Source organism: Eleutherodactylus coqui, chromosome 13 (assembly GCF_035609145.1).
Source record: "Eleutherodactylus coqui strain aEleCoq1 chromosome 13, aEleCoq1.hap1, whole genome shotgun sequence".
In the NCBI taxonomy this organism is placed as follows: Eukaryota; Metazoa; Chordata; class Amphibia; order Anura; family Eleutherodactylidae; genus Eleutherodactylus; species Eleutherodactylus coqui.
Window position 1 is genome coordinate 21,142,570 of NC_089849.1, and position 17,411 is coordinate 21,159,980.

General features: G+C 42.4%; 1 protein-coding gene across 1 annotated transcript in view; it reads right to left on the reverse strand.

The window, feature by feature from the left end:
• LOC136588040 (piezo-type mechanosensitive ion channel component 2-like) overlaps positions 1-17,411 on the reverse strand; it is a 78,039-nt gene that overhangs the window by 8,342 nt on the left and 52,286 nt on the right. The window contains exons 31-41 of the mRNA XM_066586939.1: positions 16,634-16,759; positions 14,160-14,396; positions 11,437-11,695; positions 11,031-11,219; positions 10,681-10,882; positions 9,487-9,616; positions 9,203-9,350; positions 6,767-6,981; positions 5,703-5,861; positions 4,692-4,839; positions 3,777-3,965 (exon numbers count right to left, since the gene is read on the reverse strand). Of these exons, the coding sequence (XP_066443036.1) occupies positions 3,777-3,965; positions 4,692-4,839; positions 5,703-5,861; positions 6,767-6,981; positions 9,203-9,350; positions 9,487-9,616; positions 10,681-10,882; positions 11,031-11,219; positions 11,437-11,695; positions 14,160-14,396; positions 16,634-16,759 (2,002 nt within the window). The remainder of the gene's footprint in view (positions 1-3,776; positions 3,966-4,691; positions 4,840-5,702; positions 5,862-6,766; positions 6,982-9,202; positions 9,351-9,486; positions 9,617-10,680; positions 10,883-11,030; positions 11,220-11,436; positions 11,696-14,159; positions 14,397-16,633; positions 16,760-17,411) is intronic.

Consider the following 17,411-nt stretch of genomic DNA (forward strand, 5'->3'; position numbering starts at 1 on the left):
AATTTGCTGATGACACAAAGCTAGGAGGGATAGCTAACACTAGAGAAGAGAGAGAGGATTCAAAAAGATCTAGAAAAGCTTGAACAGTGAGCGGCGACTTACAGAATAGTATTTAACAAGGAGCAATGCAAAGTCCTACATCTGGGCAAGAAAAATGAAGAAAGCACATATAAAATGGGAGGAATTGAGCTAAGCAGCAGCACATGTGAAAAAGACTTGGGTATACTAATAGATCATAGATTGAACATGAGTCAACAGTGTGATGCAGCAGCAAAAAAGGCAAACACAATTCTGCAATGTATTAAGAGAAGCATAGAGTCTAGATCACGTGAGGTCATTATCCCCCTCTACTCTTCCTTAGTCAGACCTCATCTGGAATACTGTGTCCAGTTCTGGGCACCCCACTTTAAAAAATGTATAGACAAACTGGAGCAGGTTCAGAGAAGAGTTACCAAGATGGTGAGCAGTCTGCAAATCATGTCCTATGAAGAACGGTTAAAGGATCTGGGAATGTTTAGCTTGCAAAAAAGAAGGCTGAGAGGAGACTTAATAGCTGTCTACAAATATCTGAAGGGCTGTCACAGTGCCGAGGGATTAGCCCTATTCTCATCTGCAGAAGGAAAGACTAGAAGCAATGGGATGAAACTGAAAGGGAGGAGACACAAATTAGATATTAGACAGTGAGGGGGGTCAATGAGTGGAACAGGTTACCACGGGAGGTGGTGAGTTCTCCTTCAATGGGAGTGTTCAAACAAACGCTGGACAAATATCTGTCTGGGATGACTTAGTGAATCCTGCACTGAGCAGGGCGCCGGACCCGATGACCCTGGAGGTCCCTTCCAACTCTGCAATTCTATGGATCTTTATCCGTGGACCTTTCCCCAGTTTCTGCACAAGTGCCGGTCGACAAAATGTCCAGACAAAAGCAAAGAAGCTAGGGACGGCCAGGTAAATTTAAAATCTCCTTGCTCCCGGCTACTAACGATAGCCAAGAGCCTGGAGCAGTGACCAAGGGCCACAGAGAGTGGTCACATGATCCCTGTTATCTAATAGATACTGGCGATCACGTAAAAGTTGAAAAAAAAAATTGTTGAAGTTGAGGCCTCGGTATTTGAATTCCAAAGCAATCATCCTCCACGCCCGCCGGCAAACTGACAGACACATGCAGAAGCCAGGGAGGGGCTCGGAAAATTAAAAAACTCCTTGCTCCTGGCTACCAACGGCACCCGGGAACCTGTAGCAGTGACTAGTGGCCTCCCTGAGTGGTCACTAGTCACGTAATAAAAAGGTAGCGATCTACCTTACTTTGGTCTCACGCGACAGGATAGGAATTGCAGATTCCGCATGTGTTTGATCTGTGGTAATATGCGGATCAATCAAATGCAATGGATTACACAATTCCGCTTAGCAGGTCGGAATTACATAATCCACTCGCAGAAAACAGAACGCAGCATGTCCTAGTTTACTGCGGATACCCGCGACATAAAGCCCATTGTGCTCTATGGTCACGGATATACCCGCAGCCCATAAGCAACTACAATGTATACGGGCTGCTGGTACCTTTGTCATCGCTAAGCGACGGCGGGGGATATATAAACAAAGAAAAGGAGCACTGCGCACGCTTGCGTGATTATGCAGTTATGCGCAGTACGTTACGCAGCTGTACGCAGGGCCACGACCGGACTGAGATCCACTGTGGGCCTCCGTAATCAGATTCCACATCTGGCCGTGTGAGCCCGGCATTATTCAGACCGCTACCTCTAATACGTAATTTACAAGAAGCCCCGGGAACGCTCGCCTTCCTGCACTTCCAGGAGCAGCTTGTTGAGCGCCTTCTGTGTGAGAACGCCGCACCTCAGCAAGCTTATGAAGCCTCACAGAGTGCCACATTTTACACCCCATCCCTGCCTGAGGTCAAGAAATTCCCCCCAAAAAAGTGATGGGTTTGCAGCAAGCAAGGGAGGAGAAATACCCGGTTTTATTGCCCTGTGTACCATCCCAGTCAGGCCTCCGTAATTACCCCTTGGGAAGGGGGAATTCTTTTTAGGGAGTCAATTTTTTTTCTGCACAAGTGTGAAATGGAGACTGGAATTTATTCAGTTGTGCCCTGAAAGCCAATGGGTGTTCCCTGCATTATAGGCCTAGCCATGTGTCCAGTCAGCAGATTGGGGCTACGATGGGTATGTTTCTGAACACAGGACAAACAGAATTATCCATTTTGGGGTGAAAGTCGTCATTCATATGTGTGCTGTACAAAAAACTGTTTTTAAAATGACACAATTGCCAAAAAAAAAAAATGTTAATTTGTTTCCTTCTGCTTTACTTAGATTCATTCAAAAACTGTGGAATTAAAATATGCAGTACAACCCTTGATGAATTCATTAAGGGCTCTAGTTTTCAAAATGGGGGTCATTTGTGGGTTGCTTTTAGTGCACTGTGGAAAAAAAACTCTGTCTTTAAAATGACATATTTGCAAAAATATGAAATTTCATTTAATCTCCTTTAAATTGCATTAACACCTGAAAAAAAAGCTGTTCGGTCAAAATACTCCTGACCCCCTCAGTGAATACATTGAGAAGTGTATTTTTGAAAATACATTCATTTGTGGGGGTATCTATCATTCTGACACCTATGAGCCTTTGCAATCTTGGCTTGGTGTTGGAAAACAAAATGTTCCTCAAAATGTTAATAATTAATGTTAAATTTGTACGTCTCCTAAATGGTTAAAAGAAAAAAAAAGGGGGAAAAAGTTTTTCAAATGTGCTTCCAGAATAAAGTAAACAGATGGAAATATATATCTTATGAAAAATGTGTACAAAATATCTGCACATATTTGACATATGTGACATATTGCAATTGAAAATGTGAAAAAGTGACAATTTTTTCAAAATGTTCCCAATTTTGGCACATAAATATACACAAATTCTATTGTTCTATTTTTACCGTCTAAACGAAGTACAATATGTGGCGAAAAAACAATGTCAGAATCACTTGGATATGCAAAACCTTAACGGAGTTATTGTATGTTAAAGTGACACATGTCAGATTTCCAAAATTTGGCCTGGTCATTAAGGTGCAAACAGGCTTGGTCACTATGAGGGCTCCCTCACACACGAACGTGGCAAAGCGCCACAAATTAAATTGCGACGCTTTGCGTGTTTAACTTTCGCTGCTGCGGCCGACGCCGGCTTCTACCACTCTTCGTTATCGATGAAGATGGCTAAAACCCTAAAATAGAACAGATTCCGCTAAAAAGCACCACGATTGAGCAGCTGTCTGAGAGACTCCACTGAAAACAATAGGAGCCGCTGAGAGCGTTTAGTGCTGTGCTCTAAGTGCTGAAGAAAATGTCTGTGTGAGGGAGGTCTAAGCGGTTAAAGTAGTTATATCCTATTATGTTTATTTGCTGTATAAGCATTGGCACTTTAGTATATATATTTATGGTCTATCAACTTTTATTATAGCTTTATGCACTTTTTGGGATCCTTATTTGGTATTGATCAACTTGCTTTTGCTTATGAAATGTACATCAGAGGGATCGCCTGACTTTTTATCTGATAATTCTGTGTGTTCTTGGTTGTACTATATTAATTTTTTTATGGATTTTAATAAAACTGTTGGATTTTTAGGATTATTAATGATGTCCAGCATGTTATCTTAGTTGGTGTAGCATTTTGTATGCGTATTGGACCTTTGTGATATTTAGGTTAGCTTCTGTCAGTGTTTTGAAGATTTGGTATATAGTTAAGAAAAGTTCATTTGCAATGTTCTTGTACCTCATAGCCACTAATGCTGATCCGAATAGAAACATCCAGTGGTTGATTGGTAACGCCGGCCACAGACTTAACCAATGACATGAAGAGTAATGGGAACCAGACAATGCAGATCAAAGCAAAAATAATGACTCCACCCATTCCGTATTTCACAATCTTCTTCTTCTTTTGGCCTGGGGGCTCTGGGTATTTCTACAGGAAACAGAAATGGGAAATAAGTCTGAAAATACAGATGACACAATGCCCTGCACAATTACTAGGATTTAGTGTGTATAAAGCCTTTTCTGTATTGGTCTTTAGAAGTCTAAAGCCCCATTTATACACAGATGATCGCTCACAGTTCGTCAGAAACTGACAGTTTTGAGTGATCCTTTTGCATCAGCGCTAACTAGCCTCATTTGCATGTATTTAGAGAACAGCGGGCGGTCTGTTTTCTAAATACATCGCTATTATTCTCCAGCAGGACTTCAGCTAAAAGAATGTTATCAGCGCTGCCAGTGGAGAACTCAGCATGCGGTCCCTCTTATCAGGGACAATGGATTTTAAGCTGAGCTGAACTCGTCGAGGGATGCAAAGTGCACGACAGGCATACATTTACAAGCAATGATTATCACTAAAAAAATGGCTTTTGAGCGAATGTTGAGCGATAATCGTTATGTGTAAAAGGACCTTTAGCTCCCAATTGGAGTTCCTTTTCTGCAATCATAGAAAACGGACATATGTAGAAAATGAAAAGTTTAAACACTAGTTCCCAGGAGCATGCAGACAAGCAACAATGTTAAATAGGGATATTGCAAAGGTACAAAATACAATTTGTTAGTATAGTGACTCACAAGACATTGAGGACAATTAACTTGCAACCGCACCAAGATACACACTGAATGCGATATGGACAAGTTATGCAAACGTAGGTTTTACCTTCTCAGACTCCCGCCAGCACTTCATAATGAAAATATTAGCATAAAGGTCTTCCACACATATCCAACTTGACAAACTGAGTGTAGTGTCTGTCCAAATCCAATCCATGACCGCCCTCATCTCTGTCAGGAAAGGTACCATACGGAAACTATGGGAGAAGAGTAAAAAAAATCGTAAGATTCATGACATACCAAGTAACGTAGCCAAGAGTGGCTATACATGGGACAACTGTTATCTGTATAGTTGATCTAAGTAGTCACTAAAATGACTGTTTGTGTGCTTTTACACAAAGCAATTGTTGCTCATTTGCTGTTCAATTTCGCAATCGCTGAATGTAGGGAGCACTTACATGGGCTAAAACTTCATTCATTGACTAGTTAGGGGGCATGAGGTTCTTTAGCAGGCATATATTTTAAATTTTAACCACTCCTCAATGCACGCTCACTGGCTGCAAAGTCCATTGAAAGCGCATAAACATAAGCAAGCAGTCTGTGAGTAAGCACTTGCTGTTGCGATGTCTCACTGGTTTAACTGAACAGTCGGAGCCGCAGCGAGTGTATTTTCAAAGAGCAAAACCAGACTGAAATTGCAGGGGCAAGTGTTCTTTCAAAGACCAGTAGAGACTGTTAAGTCAAGGATCACTTGCATGTACTTATGTGCTTTGGGAACCAATCAGCATTAAGAGAGAGGGCAGAATGTAAAAAAAAAAAGGCAAGGGCCAATCAGCATTTGGTGGGAGGTGCACACCAAACAAGAGCACACCACTCTGCAAAATTGTTGGCTAGTTGTTGAAAAACAACGACTACTTGTTTACCCCAGACGATAATCAACCAGCAACTATTTTTAGGTGAACTGAAAAAGCATCTAGTAAACGAATTCTCGCTTGTCACCTGGTTTGTGTTTACACTGAACAGCTGTTGTTCTCTATCGAGCGACTATTCGGATGATAGTTGTCCAATGTAAAATCACCCTTACACCACGTGGTCTACAAGTATGAATGTAACTTCTCACCCCTGGAATAAGAAAAGGTTGATGCAGTTGTAACTCTTTGTTAAAAAGTTTCCCAGGACTCGGTTAGGGTAGCCACACTTAATCTGGTAAGCCGACAGACCAAAGTACAGACACTTTACAAAGTACCACAGCTGTGCTACGGAATTGGTGTTAAATCTCCTGCAAAACAGACAATAGTGGAGAATGAGCATTTGGTCAATAAAGTCGACTAGATAATTCCCAGGACAATCGTGTTATGGAGAAGAAAAATGTAATTAAAGGGGTTGTCCCGCGAAACAAAGTGGGGGTAAGCACTTCTGTATGGCCATATTAATGCACTTTGTAATATACATCGTGCATTAATTATGAGCCATACAGAAGTTATTCACTTACCTGTTCCGTTGCTAGCGTCCTCGTCTCCATGGTGCCGTCTAATCTTCAGCGTCTAATCGCCCGATTAGACGCGCTTGCGCAGTCCGGTCTTCTCCTTTGCTGAATGGGGCTGCTCGTGCCGGAGAGCGGCTCCTCGTAGCTCCGCCCTGTCACATGTGCCGATTCCAGTCAATCAGGAGGCTGGAATCGGCAATGGACCGCACAGAAGCCCTGCGGTCCACCGAGGGTGAAGATCCCGGCGGCCATCTTCACAAGGTAAGTATGAAGACGCCGGACCGCGGGGATTCGGGTAAGTACTATCTGGTTTGGTTTTTTTTATCCCTGCATCGGGTTTGTCTCGCGCCGAACGGGGGGGCTATTGAAAAAAAAAAAAAACCCGTTTCGGCGCGGGACAACCCCTTTAAGCAAGTCAACACGGCACAGTTATTAGGTCAACCACAAGCTTCAGAGAAGGTTAATACACATTTAATAAAGTGAATTCAGACTGCATTTAAACTGTCAGGAGGTAATAATATTGGTGATAACGGAACGAGAATAAGACTTACAACTTTGCTACTGACTAGAAATTACTGTGCAGTTATAGAAATGGACAATGGAACAACAATTGGAGATTTGTATAACAGGTACAACTCACTATAACAGCAGAACAGGTTGTACTTATGGCTTGTTTTACTGCTAGCCAAGTGCTGTACCTTTCAGTAACTCCAGGAAGGATGAAAAACATCCAGAAATGGATTCCAAACACGAGGACAACCTGGAAGACGCACTTTCCAAACATTGTCTTTCGCAGGTAGATGGCTCTGTCGACAATCATGGTGCCAAACTGTAGTAGAAGCATAACCAGAAAGGCCTCTGGAACCTGATCCTCAGACAGAGATTCTGTTATATCTGCTGCCGCTGAATGTTTCTGTCAATGAAAATTTTAGGCTTTCAATATCTGCGCTTGAATAGGTACTGTTATTTCAATAGACTTTGCATAAATCAATACTACAGGCGAGTAGAAGAAACTTTGCAATGTATTTTGCCAGAGAGATGGAACAATGCCTCTGCAGCGCCACCTATAAGATGGCAGCCTTCCTGCAAATCAATGTCCGACCCATTAGACAGGTCTTTAGAGCAATGATTGGGAACTGAAAACAAAGCCAGAATCCATACACAGACAGCTGTTTCCGTGGGTTTGCCCCTTATCAGTGTGCAGTAGGATTCTGGCTAGTAAGAGGCCTATGATGTGACTCGGGAGGGATAGCATCACTCCTTAGGGTGAGCACCTAGGAGGTGATTGAGGAGACTGATAAGAGAAAAATGCTTCTCTTTCTCCACTTACCCCCTCCTAAACCATTTACCCACTCTAAAATACTGCTAAAATCCATCTTGCTCGATAAAATGGACCAACAGCACACTGACAGGTCAGATTCTAAGCTGCCCATAGACGTCCATGGAGAGAAAAGGAAGATGTCAAGAAAGAAAGAAGCAGAGAGACACACATACAGAAATGCTGCTGCAGCTAGTAGTGTTTCACTGTCTCACAGCTATTGGAATCACATCTACACTGCTCAGTACTGCTGCTTCTCTGAATATGCGAGACAGTAATAGTGGAGCACGCGCTCCTCCATTGTATGTACGCAATGTATGGGAGAGATAGAAAAAGGGGAGAGAGATCTCCTCTTCTCTATTTCTGCAATGTATGGAGAAATCATACAGAGACTGTTTCACCCAACAGTTCGAGAAAGGCTGAGAATTAGGGCCCAATCACTGTCAGTGTTCAGTCTGTATTTTTACTGACTGAATACAGACCCAATGAATTAAATTTGTGTATTCAGAAGTATGTAAAAAAAATTCCAGCATGTCTTTTTGGCCTGAATCAAGGACCAAAATCACTCATGGAAATCTATGGGAATGTAAAAAAATCACAGTGAAAACGGGTGTTACATGCATATACACTGCATTTTTTCATTATGCATGGTGCCAGGAGACAGTTAAAAAAGTCTCATCAATTGAGCCTCCTTGTGTTTCTTTTTGCTGCACAAGGGAAAAACCTAGTGAATGCCGATGTAAAACGGACATAAAAAGTGCGCATAAGTGAAAATGATGAGTTTTTCACAAACCAAAATTGCTTATGCTCCAATGAATTAGGCCTTAGAGATGGAGCCAACAGAGCAGTAATCCGGTGATAAATGCAGAATACAATATAATGACTACATGTACTGCTGCAGGTACACTTTAAAGGGGTTGTCCCGCGAAACAAAGTGGGGGTATACACTTCTGTATGGCCATATTAATGCACTTTGTAATGTACATCGTGCATTAATTATGAGCCATACAGAAGTTATTCACTTACCTGTTCCGTTGCTGGCGTCCTCGTCTCCATGGTGCCGTCTAATCTTCAGCGTCTAATCGCCCGATTAGATGCGCTTGCGCAGTCCGGTCTTCTTCCTTTCTGAATGGGGCCGCTCGTGCCGGAGAGCGGCTCCTCGTAGCTCCGCCCCGTCACGTGTGCCGATTCCAGCCAATCAGGAGGCTGGAATCGGCAATGGACCGCACGGTGCACCGCATGGTGCACCGTGGGTGAAGATCCCGGCGGCCATCTTACTTAGGTAAGTAAGAAGTCGCCGGAGCGCGGGGATTCGGGTAAGTACTGGCCGTTTGTTTTTTTTTATTCCTGCATCGGGTTTGTCTCGCGCCGAACGGGGGGGCTATTGAAAAAAAAAAAAACCCGTTTTGGCGCGGGACAACCCCTTTAAGTTTATCTTTTTATATAAACATATGACATCAAGAAGTTAAAAGGTGTCACCACCTCCACCCCCAGCCATTCTAGCGCTGATGCACCAGAAGTCCCCCAGTCTTTGTTTGCAGCGGCCGGCATGTGACCTTAGCAGTCATGTGCTGTACGGAGTGATGATGCCAGTACTACAGAATGTGACGGCTGAGGCCACCGATTGGCTGCAGAGGTCATGTAACAGCCGCCTGCATCAAAGACTTAAGGGATTGCTGGTGTGTAGGATGGTGGGGTGGAGAAAAGTCCTTTTATTTATTTTTTATTAAATTTTACAAGCTCTTTTTAGTTTTTTTTGTTAGAAGCGAAAAACCTCATCAAGAGAAGAAAACACTTCTCCTGAAAGAGCACCTACCCCAAATGCCCAGTATCCAAAAATGACAATGATAAAATTGATGACATCAACCAGGAACATAATGGCATAGACGTCACACACTGGGCTGTACTCCGGGTGTATAATGTCATAGAAGAACTGTCTGATTGGCAAGTAGATCTGCAGAGCTCTGTGAAAAGACAAGCAGACCAGCTCCATATAATCCAACCACAAGACAGAAGTGAAACGCTACATAAGATCTTGGAATGACTCTGATCTAGATACTTTGCTAGTTTGTTCCTACAAAGACAATTGTAAAACGTTACATTTTCACTGTCAGTTTCTTCAGTTTGATCCACTGCTGCTTCAGCCTCTGCTTTATTGACTGACGTTTCTTTTTTGGGTTACGTCTGAAACAATTCCACTTCCTTTTATTGTCTTTCTTCTGAGGCGTACCTGAGGGGAGAACAAAGAGGCGGCTGAAGAATTTGCTTTGTATTTTTGACTTCTATGTTCTTTCCAGATTATGTATAAAATTGCCTGCACATAGCCCACTGTACCAACATATGTAAAAACAGGCCTTTCTATCTGTTGCCTTGCACTTAAAGAACTTTCTAGAACTTTGATACTGATGGCCTTATTCAAGGGGCTGCAGCACTCCAGCAAGAGCTGGTCCCCTTCATTGTCTACCAGGCACAGCTCCATATATTTTGTAGTTGGTGTGCCCGGGACAGCATCTTAGTCCCATTCACATGAAGCTGAATGCTGCTAGCTTTTCTAACAGTATCCATACAAGAGTGGCTGTGCATGGGACAATTATCGGCTGGAAAATAACTCAAACATGTGATTTTGAATGATGGTTGCCTGTGTAAACAAAGGATCCAATAGGGTACTGAGTGACAAACCACTGATTAGTTGCTCAGGAGCGATAGTCGATTGGATAACTGTTATTGGATAACTGTCACACGCGTTTGCGCTCAACAATTGTCCCGCAATTGTCCTGTTCCAAGTTCAACTAATCCAGACCCCTAAAAACAACTTAATCCGACTGAAAATACAAGCCCTTAGTACTATTATAATGGTCTGCTTTGAATTTTCCATAACAGAAAATACACAGCGAGTCTGATGAAAATCTGCAATACCTAAAACAACAACACATGGTGCTGTTTTTGTTGCAGAAATACTACAGAATTGCCACAGATTTCCCTCTTTGCATTGCAAAAGGTGAAAACCATCCGTGAAAAGCCACAGCATGGACTCTCTGCAGATGTCAGATCTGCACCGCAGGTCGTCAATATCTCATGCATTTTGCAGCTGCTGTAAATACTGTGGATTTTCTTTGTAGAAATTCCATGTGAAAAATCCAGATATAATAATTATTATAAAGCATATTCTCTTCCATTGTCTCATAAGTCTTGCTAACGCACTGAAAGCAAGTTGGTAAAAATAGGGGACAAATGGAAAGAATACATATATTTATAGTCTCCCTTTAAAAAACACACCATTTGATGCTCTGGTACCTTCAACCACCGGTTTCTGTGATGCTCTCCTCTTTCTGAAGACGTTCTTTGAAGCATTCTGATGCTTAAATAGATTCCATGGAACCAGCCCGGAGTTGGTATCATCCTCTCCTTTACTCCCTCTTTTCTTTTGCTTCTTACTCTTCTTCTTCTTTTTGGACTCTGGTAGACAGACCTCCTTATTGTCCCACAGACCGTGGCACTACACACAAGGGTTATCATTACTACAATGCTACATACAGCCTCTGCCTTGCATTGTATGACCACAGGTAGACAGGTATATCTGTAAATTGACAGCTCGGATAAAAAGTCAATTTTATGGCTAACAGATGTATATGTGTTAAACTTACTTTCAGGATAGAGCGATGCAAAAACAGAGCAAGAAGCTGAATTAGGTCAAAATGTACATAGCCGTCTTTCTTCTCAATGCCAATTATGTTGGGGAGTCGGAAGGGTTTATCTGCATTCATGCTCCGATATACTGTAGATGTCCATGGAAAAAAGCCAAACTGGAAAGAATACTTGAGGACAACAGTAATCTAAGAAGACAATCGGGAAAATAAGAGATACTTATGTAATAATCAACACCAGGTCCCCACTGATCAAATGTTGTCACACCTCACTTTGACATAGCCAAATATTACGAAAATGCAGTTACCCTTTATAAGTAATGAGAGTGTGACTACCATCAGTCACATTAAGCTGCACAAATGATTCATCTCTAGAATACTGTAAGTAAATGGCCGGAGCTCATACCTCCGTATAGATGATGGCCGTCATCCAAAAGCGCTTTGTGGGTCTAGGCACAGACAGCATTGCCCAGAGGAAAATGAGAATAGGTAGAATCAAGGACAGAATAGAAGCAGATACCATGTGGTTAAGAATGATGACAAAGTAACAAAGCATTTCAGACTTTGATACAATAGTATTATAGAGAGCGAAGCCGAGGCGCAGGGGGCGGGGGAGCATCTGATAAAACCTGTCTGACTCTTCCAGCTCTTCATCATAATACATCCTGCGGGACAGGAGAGAGCAGATAGGGCATGATTGTAGGATGAAAAACTATCAATGTTATAAATAATGCATAGATTTCATTTGTCTTTATATTTAGAGTGACGGATTGCTAAGGACACATTATACATGCCAAGAATAGGAAATGTTCAATTACATCCATCGCAGAAGAGCAATTGTCATAATACATTGGGATTTGTATAACTGACTTAAATATGCATACTTGACTAGTGCAGCAAATCAATTAAGACTATGTGAACACTTAGCAACTAAATTGATGGTTCTCTATAAGAGAAACAAAGTAATCTTGTAGATATGATATATTTTAACCCCTTCCCGCTCCAGAGCGTACATTTACCTCCCGCCAAAAAATCCGCCAAAAATCGTTGCGTCCTTAAGCCCAAAATAGGCCATGTCCTTAAGGGGTTAATGGATAACAAAAAAATGTTGTTGCAGCAATCTTTCGAAATTACTCTTGTTTCATCATCAGGTTTCTAATAGGAAATATCTGTATCTATTAGAATAGTGATGAAGAAGTATTCAAAAGAAAAAAACGTGCAAAAATGCCAAATTTAAATAAAAAATATGATTCCTTATTGAGTAAACAAATGTAAAAGATTATAAACGATGAGGTGTCACAAGAAATTTCAGTCAGAGAGCTATACAAAGTAAATACGACCCCATATAGCAAAGGATTACAATACCATATAACCATATATTGAATATACTTAACCCATAAAAGGTGTCTATATGGCCAAAGGCCCCGATGTATGTTTTGGGTCTCAGCCTTCGTCTAGGGGTGATGGTGAATGAGCGCAGATCAACATTTAAACCCTAAAACACCAATGAAACTTGAGGATGCCAGGTGAAGTTTTGAAAGCTTTCCTGTAACATCATGTCTATCTGTCAGTTATTATCAGGTATCATATCTACAAGATTACTTTGTTACGCTTACTGAGAATAATCACATTTTGTTCTACTGGCTAACGATGTACCAATCTTGTCTGAAACATTCACATAGGTTCATGACAATATAATGATTGCTACATACTGTAGATATAATAGTGTTGTCTGGCTATATGCCCAGCTCTGCTGGAGTCAGCAGAGCTGGGCATATAGCTTCTTATGTCTGTAATTCCCCCTATTCTCCGGTACCGACCTCCGTTAGTTTCAACTCCTGGCACTGTAAATATGGCAAGTGGATGATCTCCTTTGTTCACAGTCAATGGGTGATATCAGTGGGCAGAGAAAACCTGATGTCACCGACTGACAGTGAACAGAGGAAACTCCCCTTTTGACAGATTCATAGCACCAGGAGCCAAAAGTAATGGAGGTCGGTGCCGAAAAACAGGGGAGAACACAAAGTAAAAGCTGCACTAGAGTTAAAAGGGTCATGGATGCAAAGCTATGCAGTTGGCCCCACTGGCCCAAATGAATGACAGGTCCTTCTCTTTAAGGTCCTTTTGCATGGGTCAACAATTGGGAATCAACATTTGTCTGGATGTTCATAAACCTGATCATTGCCCCATGTGAAGATGCCTTCACATGATGACAAACTCCTGGTTGTCAGGTACTTGTGCTGTACCAAAAATCATCAGTCGGTAGCATATATATCCGCATAAAATGGGGATGGGCTGCAGACAATGATGAAAGTGTATGGGAGCTGAACAGTCATATTAACGATTGTTCACCCCCCATACAGTCTGCATTAACCTGTGTGCAGGTCCTTTAAACAAGCACTGATATTATCAATCAACGCTTGTCATCTGGCTCAAATTGAGCCATGGAAAAGGAACCTTAGAAAAACATGTCCTAACTTCTGAAGTTATATAATTGAGGTCACTCCAGCGAAAACACTTTTTTTCCCATCCCTGCACCACTCACGTGATGTCACCCTCTGGACGTCTCCTATGTATACTGCACTCACACCCATGCTGTACAGCGTCCTGTTTGATGTTTATAAAACACTATTTTAATTTTACGATTTTTCCCTGCTTTTCCATCTTCTATTCTGTGCTAGCAATCCCATGAGACATCTGCACAGCATCACATGATGTGCTAGGGCCCGTACCATCTCTGTCTGCTGGGAAGACAGTGTGATTATCACTGTCCTCTTCTAAATAAGTTACAGACATAAGTAAACAGTCAGGAGGCTGAACTATCATCTGTTTGATTCTCACTGTGTGACAGGAGCCTCTAATAATCAGCAGGAACTGTGATAGGAGTCTCTGCCCCCCCCCCCTGTGAAGAGGCAGAAGCTGTGTGATACAGCCCATGCAGTTTCATCAAACAGGTAGTTCTGATGACTGCTTGAGAGAACAGAGAGGCAAGTAATTCCCAAGTGGTTTCAATGAGAAGGATTCCAGGAGTTTTCAGATGGAAAAGACTAACTAAACCAGGTAATACTAGCCGACCATACATACTGGGGGACTAGTTACATAATCAATGATGGTTTTTGCCCATCTTACTTGTTCAGCAGCAGTTCGCTGGCAGTTAATAACTCTGGAACCTCCACCAATGGCCTGCTGCCCTCATCCAGACCTTGGGTTGTCTCATCAGCTTCGGAGGACTGCTGATCTTCCTTTAGAACAATTGTGCTATATGACGGTGGAAGATCTGTTCTTGTTTCTGTCATTTCTGCATCTGCCTCGTAGTCCTCATCTTCCTGACCCAGCTCCAATTTACCATCTTCATGTAGGCCGTGACTAAGGGAGATGGGATTTAGAGGAACAATGTGCAAAGAGAATAATAAAGACAGAAATATCACTTTACTTTAAATGAAATGAAAAAGGAGGGTGGAGCAAGGCCCAGTGAGCGTGGTGGAATATTTATGGAGTACAAAGAGCTTTCAATGATGGAGTATTTTGAATGGTGGAGGTGCTGCCAACCAGATGACGCTCCACCAGTGTGGGCGTGAGTGTAGCGAAAAAGGAGGTGAAAAGAACTGGTATGGTGGCGCAACCCTCTAAGCTACTAGAAGATGTAGATCAAAGTCCAATGTGTGATGGTGAAAGCACTTCTTTTTTATTATTTTTTCACAAATTAAAAACCAGCATTAGAATACGCATTTCGGGGAAGAACCCCTTCGTCAGTTCGGCTGGATAGGACAACAGGATGCCTGGGGGTGACACGACTCCAAAGATGTATTGGATGTGTCGGAGGTCCTGTGTGCAGGAGGGCAGGGGAGAAAAAAAGTGCTTTGGAGTCGTGTCACCCCCAGGCATCCTGTTGTCCTATCCAGCCGAACTGACGAAGGGGTTCTTCCCCGAAACGCGTATTCTATTGCTGGTTTTTAATTTGTGAAAAAATAATAAAAAAGAAATGCTTTCACCATCACACATTGGACTTTGATCTACATCTTCTAGTAGCTTAGAGGGTTGCGCCACCATACCAGTTCTTTTCACATCCTTTTTCACTTTACTTTAAAGGGAACCTGTCAGATCCCCACAGGTAATGTGACAGGTTAGGGGATGTGACCGGGCACCGCGTGATGTATATTTTATACTAACCTGTTCCCTGGATTTCACGGTGTCCCCATCTGAAGTAGGCACACGGCACAGAAACATGACTGTTTTCAGAGTCCCATGCACATGCTCTCCTATAGACTTGTAGGAGACTCTGAAAAGAGTCAGAATTCTGTGCTGTGCAGCCACTTCAGAAGGGGACATTGCAGAATCCGGGGAGTGAGTAAAAACAAACATCACCTTGTCACATCCCCTAACAGCACCATAACTTAGTTTATAATGCTTTGGGGACGTGACAGGATTCCCTTAAGCCTATGTTCACATCAGCGTTCAGTTGTCCGTTTAATAGTTCTGTCCTGAAAGCAGAAAAATGGGGGGAAAAACACATCTTGTAAACTCCCCATTGATTTCAATGGATCTTTTTTTCTTTTCAGTTCACTTCATTTTGCCTCCGTTCTGCTTGGTTTCCGATTTTTTAATAGAAAAAAAGAGTGAACTGCAAGGCTTTTTTTTGTCCATTGCTCTTAATGCAGAATGGCCAAAAAAGGAAATTATTCCATTTTTATCTGTTTATTCTTTCATTTACTGGATATTTAATACATCTGCATCTGTGCAGCCGTAAACTAGAGCTAGAACTAGAATGTGGGTCAAGAGGGGTGTCGTCTCTCCTTAAGGAGAGCACCCAAAAACTGTGTGGAGACACCTAAGGGGTGAGTGGGTTGGGATGGGGAAGCATCTCTCCCCAAGGAGAGCACCCAGAATGGTAGAGACCTGAGAGGTGAGACTTATAAGGCCATGCACGCTCTGCTGGGTAATTTATGCAAATAAGGAAGATGGAACAATACTTCTGCAGCGCTACCTGTTGGATGGCAGCATTCCTTCAAATCAATGTACGACTCTTTAACAAGTCTGTAAAACAATGATTGGGAATAGGAATTCATTGTTTTACAGACTTGTTAAAGAGTTATACATTGATTTGAAGGAATGCTGTCATCCAATAGGTGGCGCTGCAGAGGTACTGTTCCATCTTACTTATTTGCACAAAAATGTGACTCTCTTCAGAATCCAGTGTGCACTCTATCCCATAGACTTGTATAGTAGAGCGCATGTATGAGTCTCTGAAAACAGTCAGATTCTTATCCGACCCGCAGACTCCAGCAGCGGGCACCGTATGTACCCGGGAAGCGGATGAGTATAAAAAATACATCATCCAGCCCCCCGTCACCTCGCCTAACAGCACCATAATATTGTTTATAGTACTTTAGGCAGGTAAGAGGTTCCCTTTAGGCTGTAATAAATAATGTACAGCTCTAAGTGAGCCTTCATCAAATGCTTTGCACTGTTGTTCTGATACTGAGCTTTAATTTCACTTCATAGAGAGTTAAAAGAAAATTTCCAGGAGTTGAAAATCCTCTATTAGTAATGTAGTTTGGTCGGTTATGTGACCCCATTGTGGTTGTCATCCACTTTACATTTACCTTGAATCCAAACTTTCAACCGAAGTTGAATCAAAGGCAAGCATACGATGGGGTTTTCGGTCTTTTGGGGTTTCAACGGGACCAGCAAGGTCTTCATAGGACAAAACCAAATCTTCTGTAACACAGCTGCCAAAACAAAATCATCATTATATGGTGATACTTATAAGTCTCCCCATACATATATACTGCATAGCCACTTTACTAGAGCCCTGGCCCTTTCACGATGGGAACCTTCATGTGAAAATAATTCTCCCCGTGACCCCGGAGAGCAGCATAAAATCACGGGACAAGTTTTCCGTGGATCAGTTTCTGTGTGAATCCAAATTAGAAGGGAAAATCCAGCGATCTGAGTGACTTCCAATGAGGTCTCATCATCCATGCTAGACTATCTAAGTAGTATAGAGGGTGTACCAAAAATGGCGTGATCGAGCGGAAACATCCAGCAAAAGGGGATCCTGAAGACAGAAACAACTCCTTGCTCAAAGGGGTCAGAGGAGGATGTCAAAAATTGTTCTGATGAACAAGTGCAACATAGACAATGAAATTGCAGCTGAATACAATGCTGGTGCTCTAACTAAGGCTGCCTGCACATGGGTGGATTTGAATTGCGGAATCCACAATCACACCCGCGCGGCTGATCCACTGTTAAAGTTACCCATATGAAAGCATGAGGTTCTGCAGCTCCGTGCACACATGCAAATTTGAATTGCGGATTCCACGAGCGGAAAATAACACACAGCATGCTTCATTTTTAGCACGGATTCCGTGCGGACGGGCT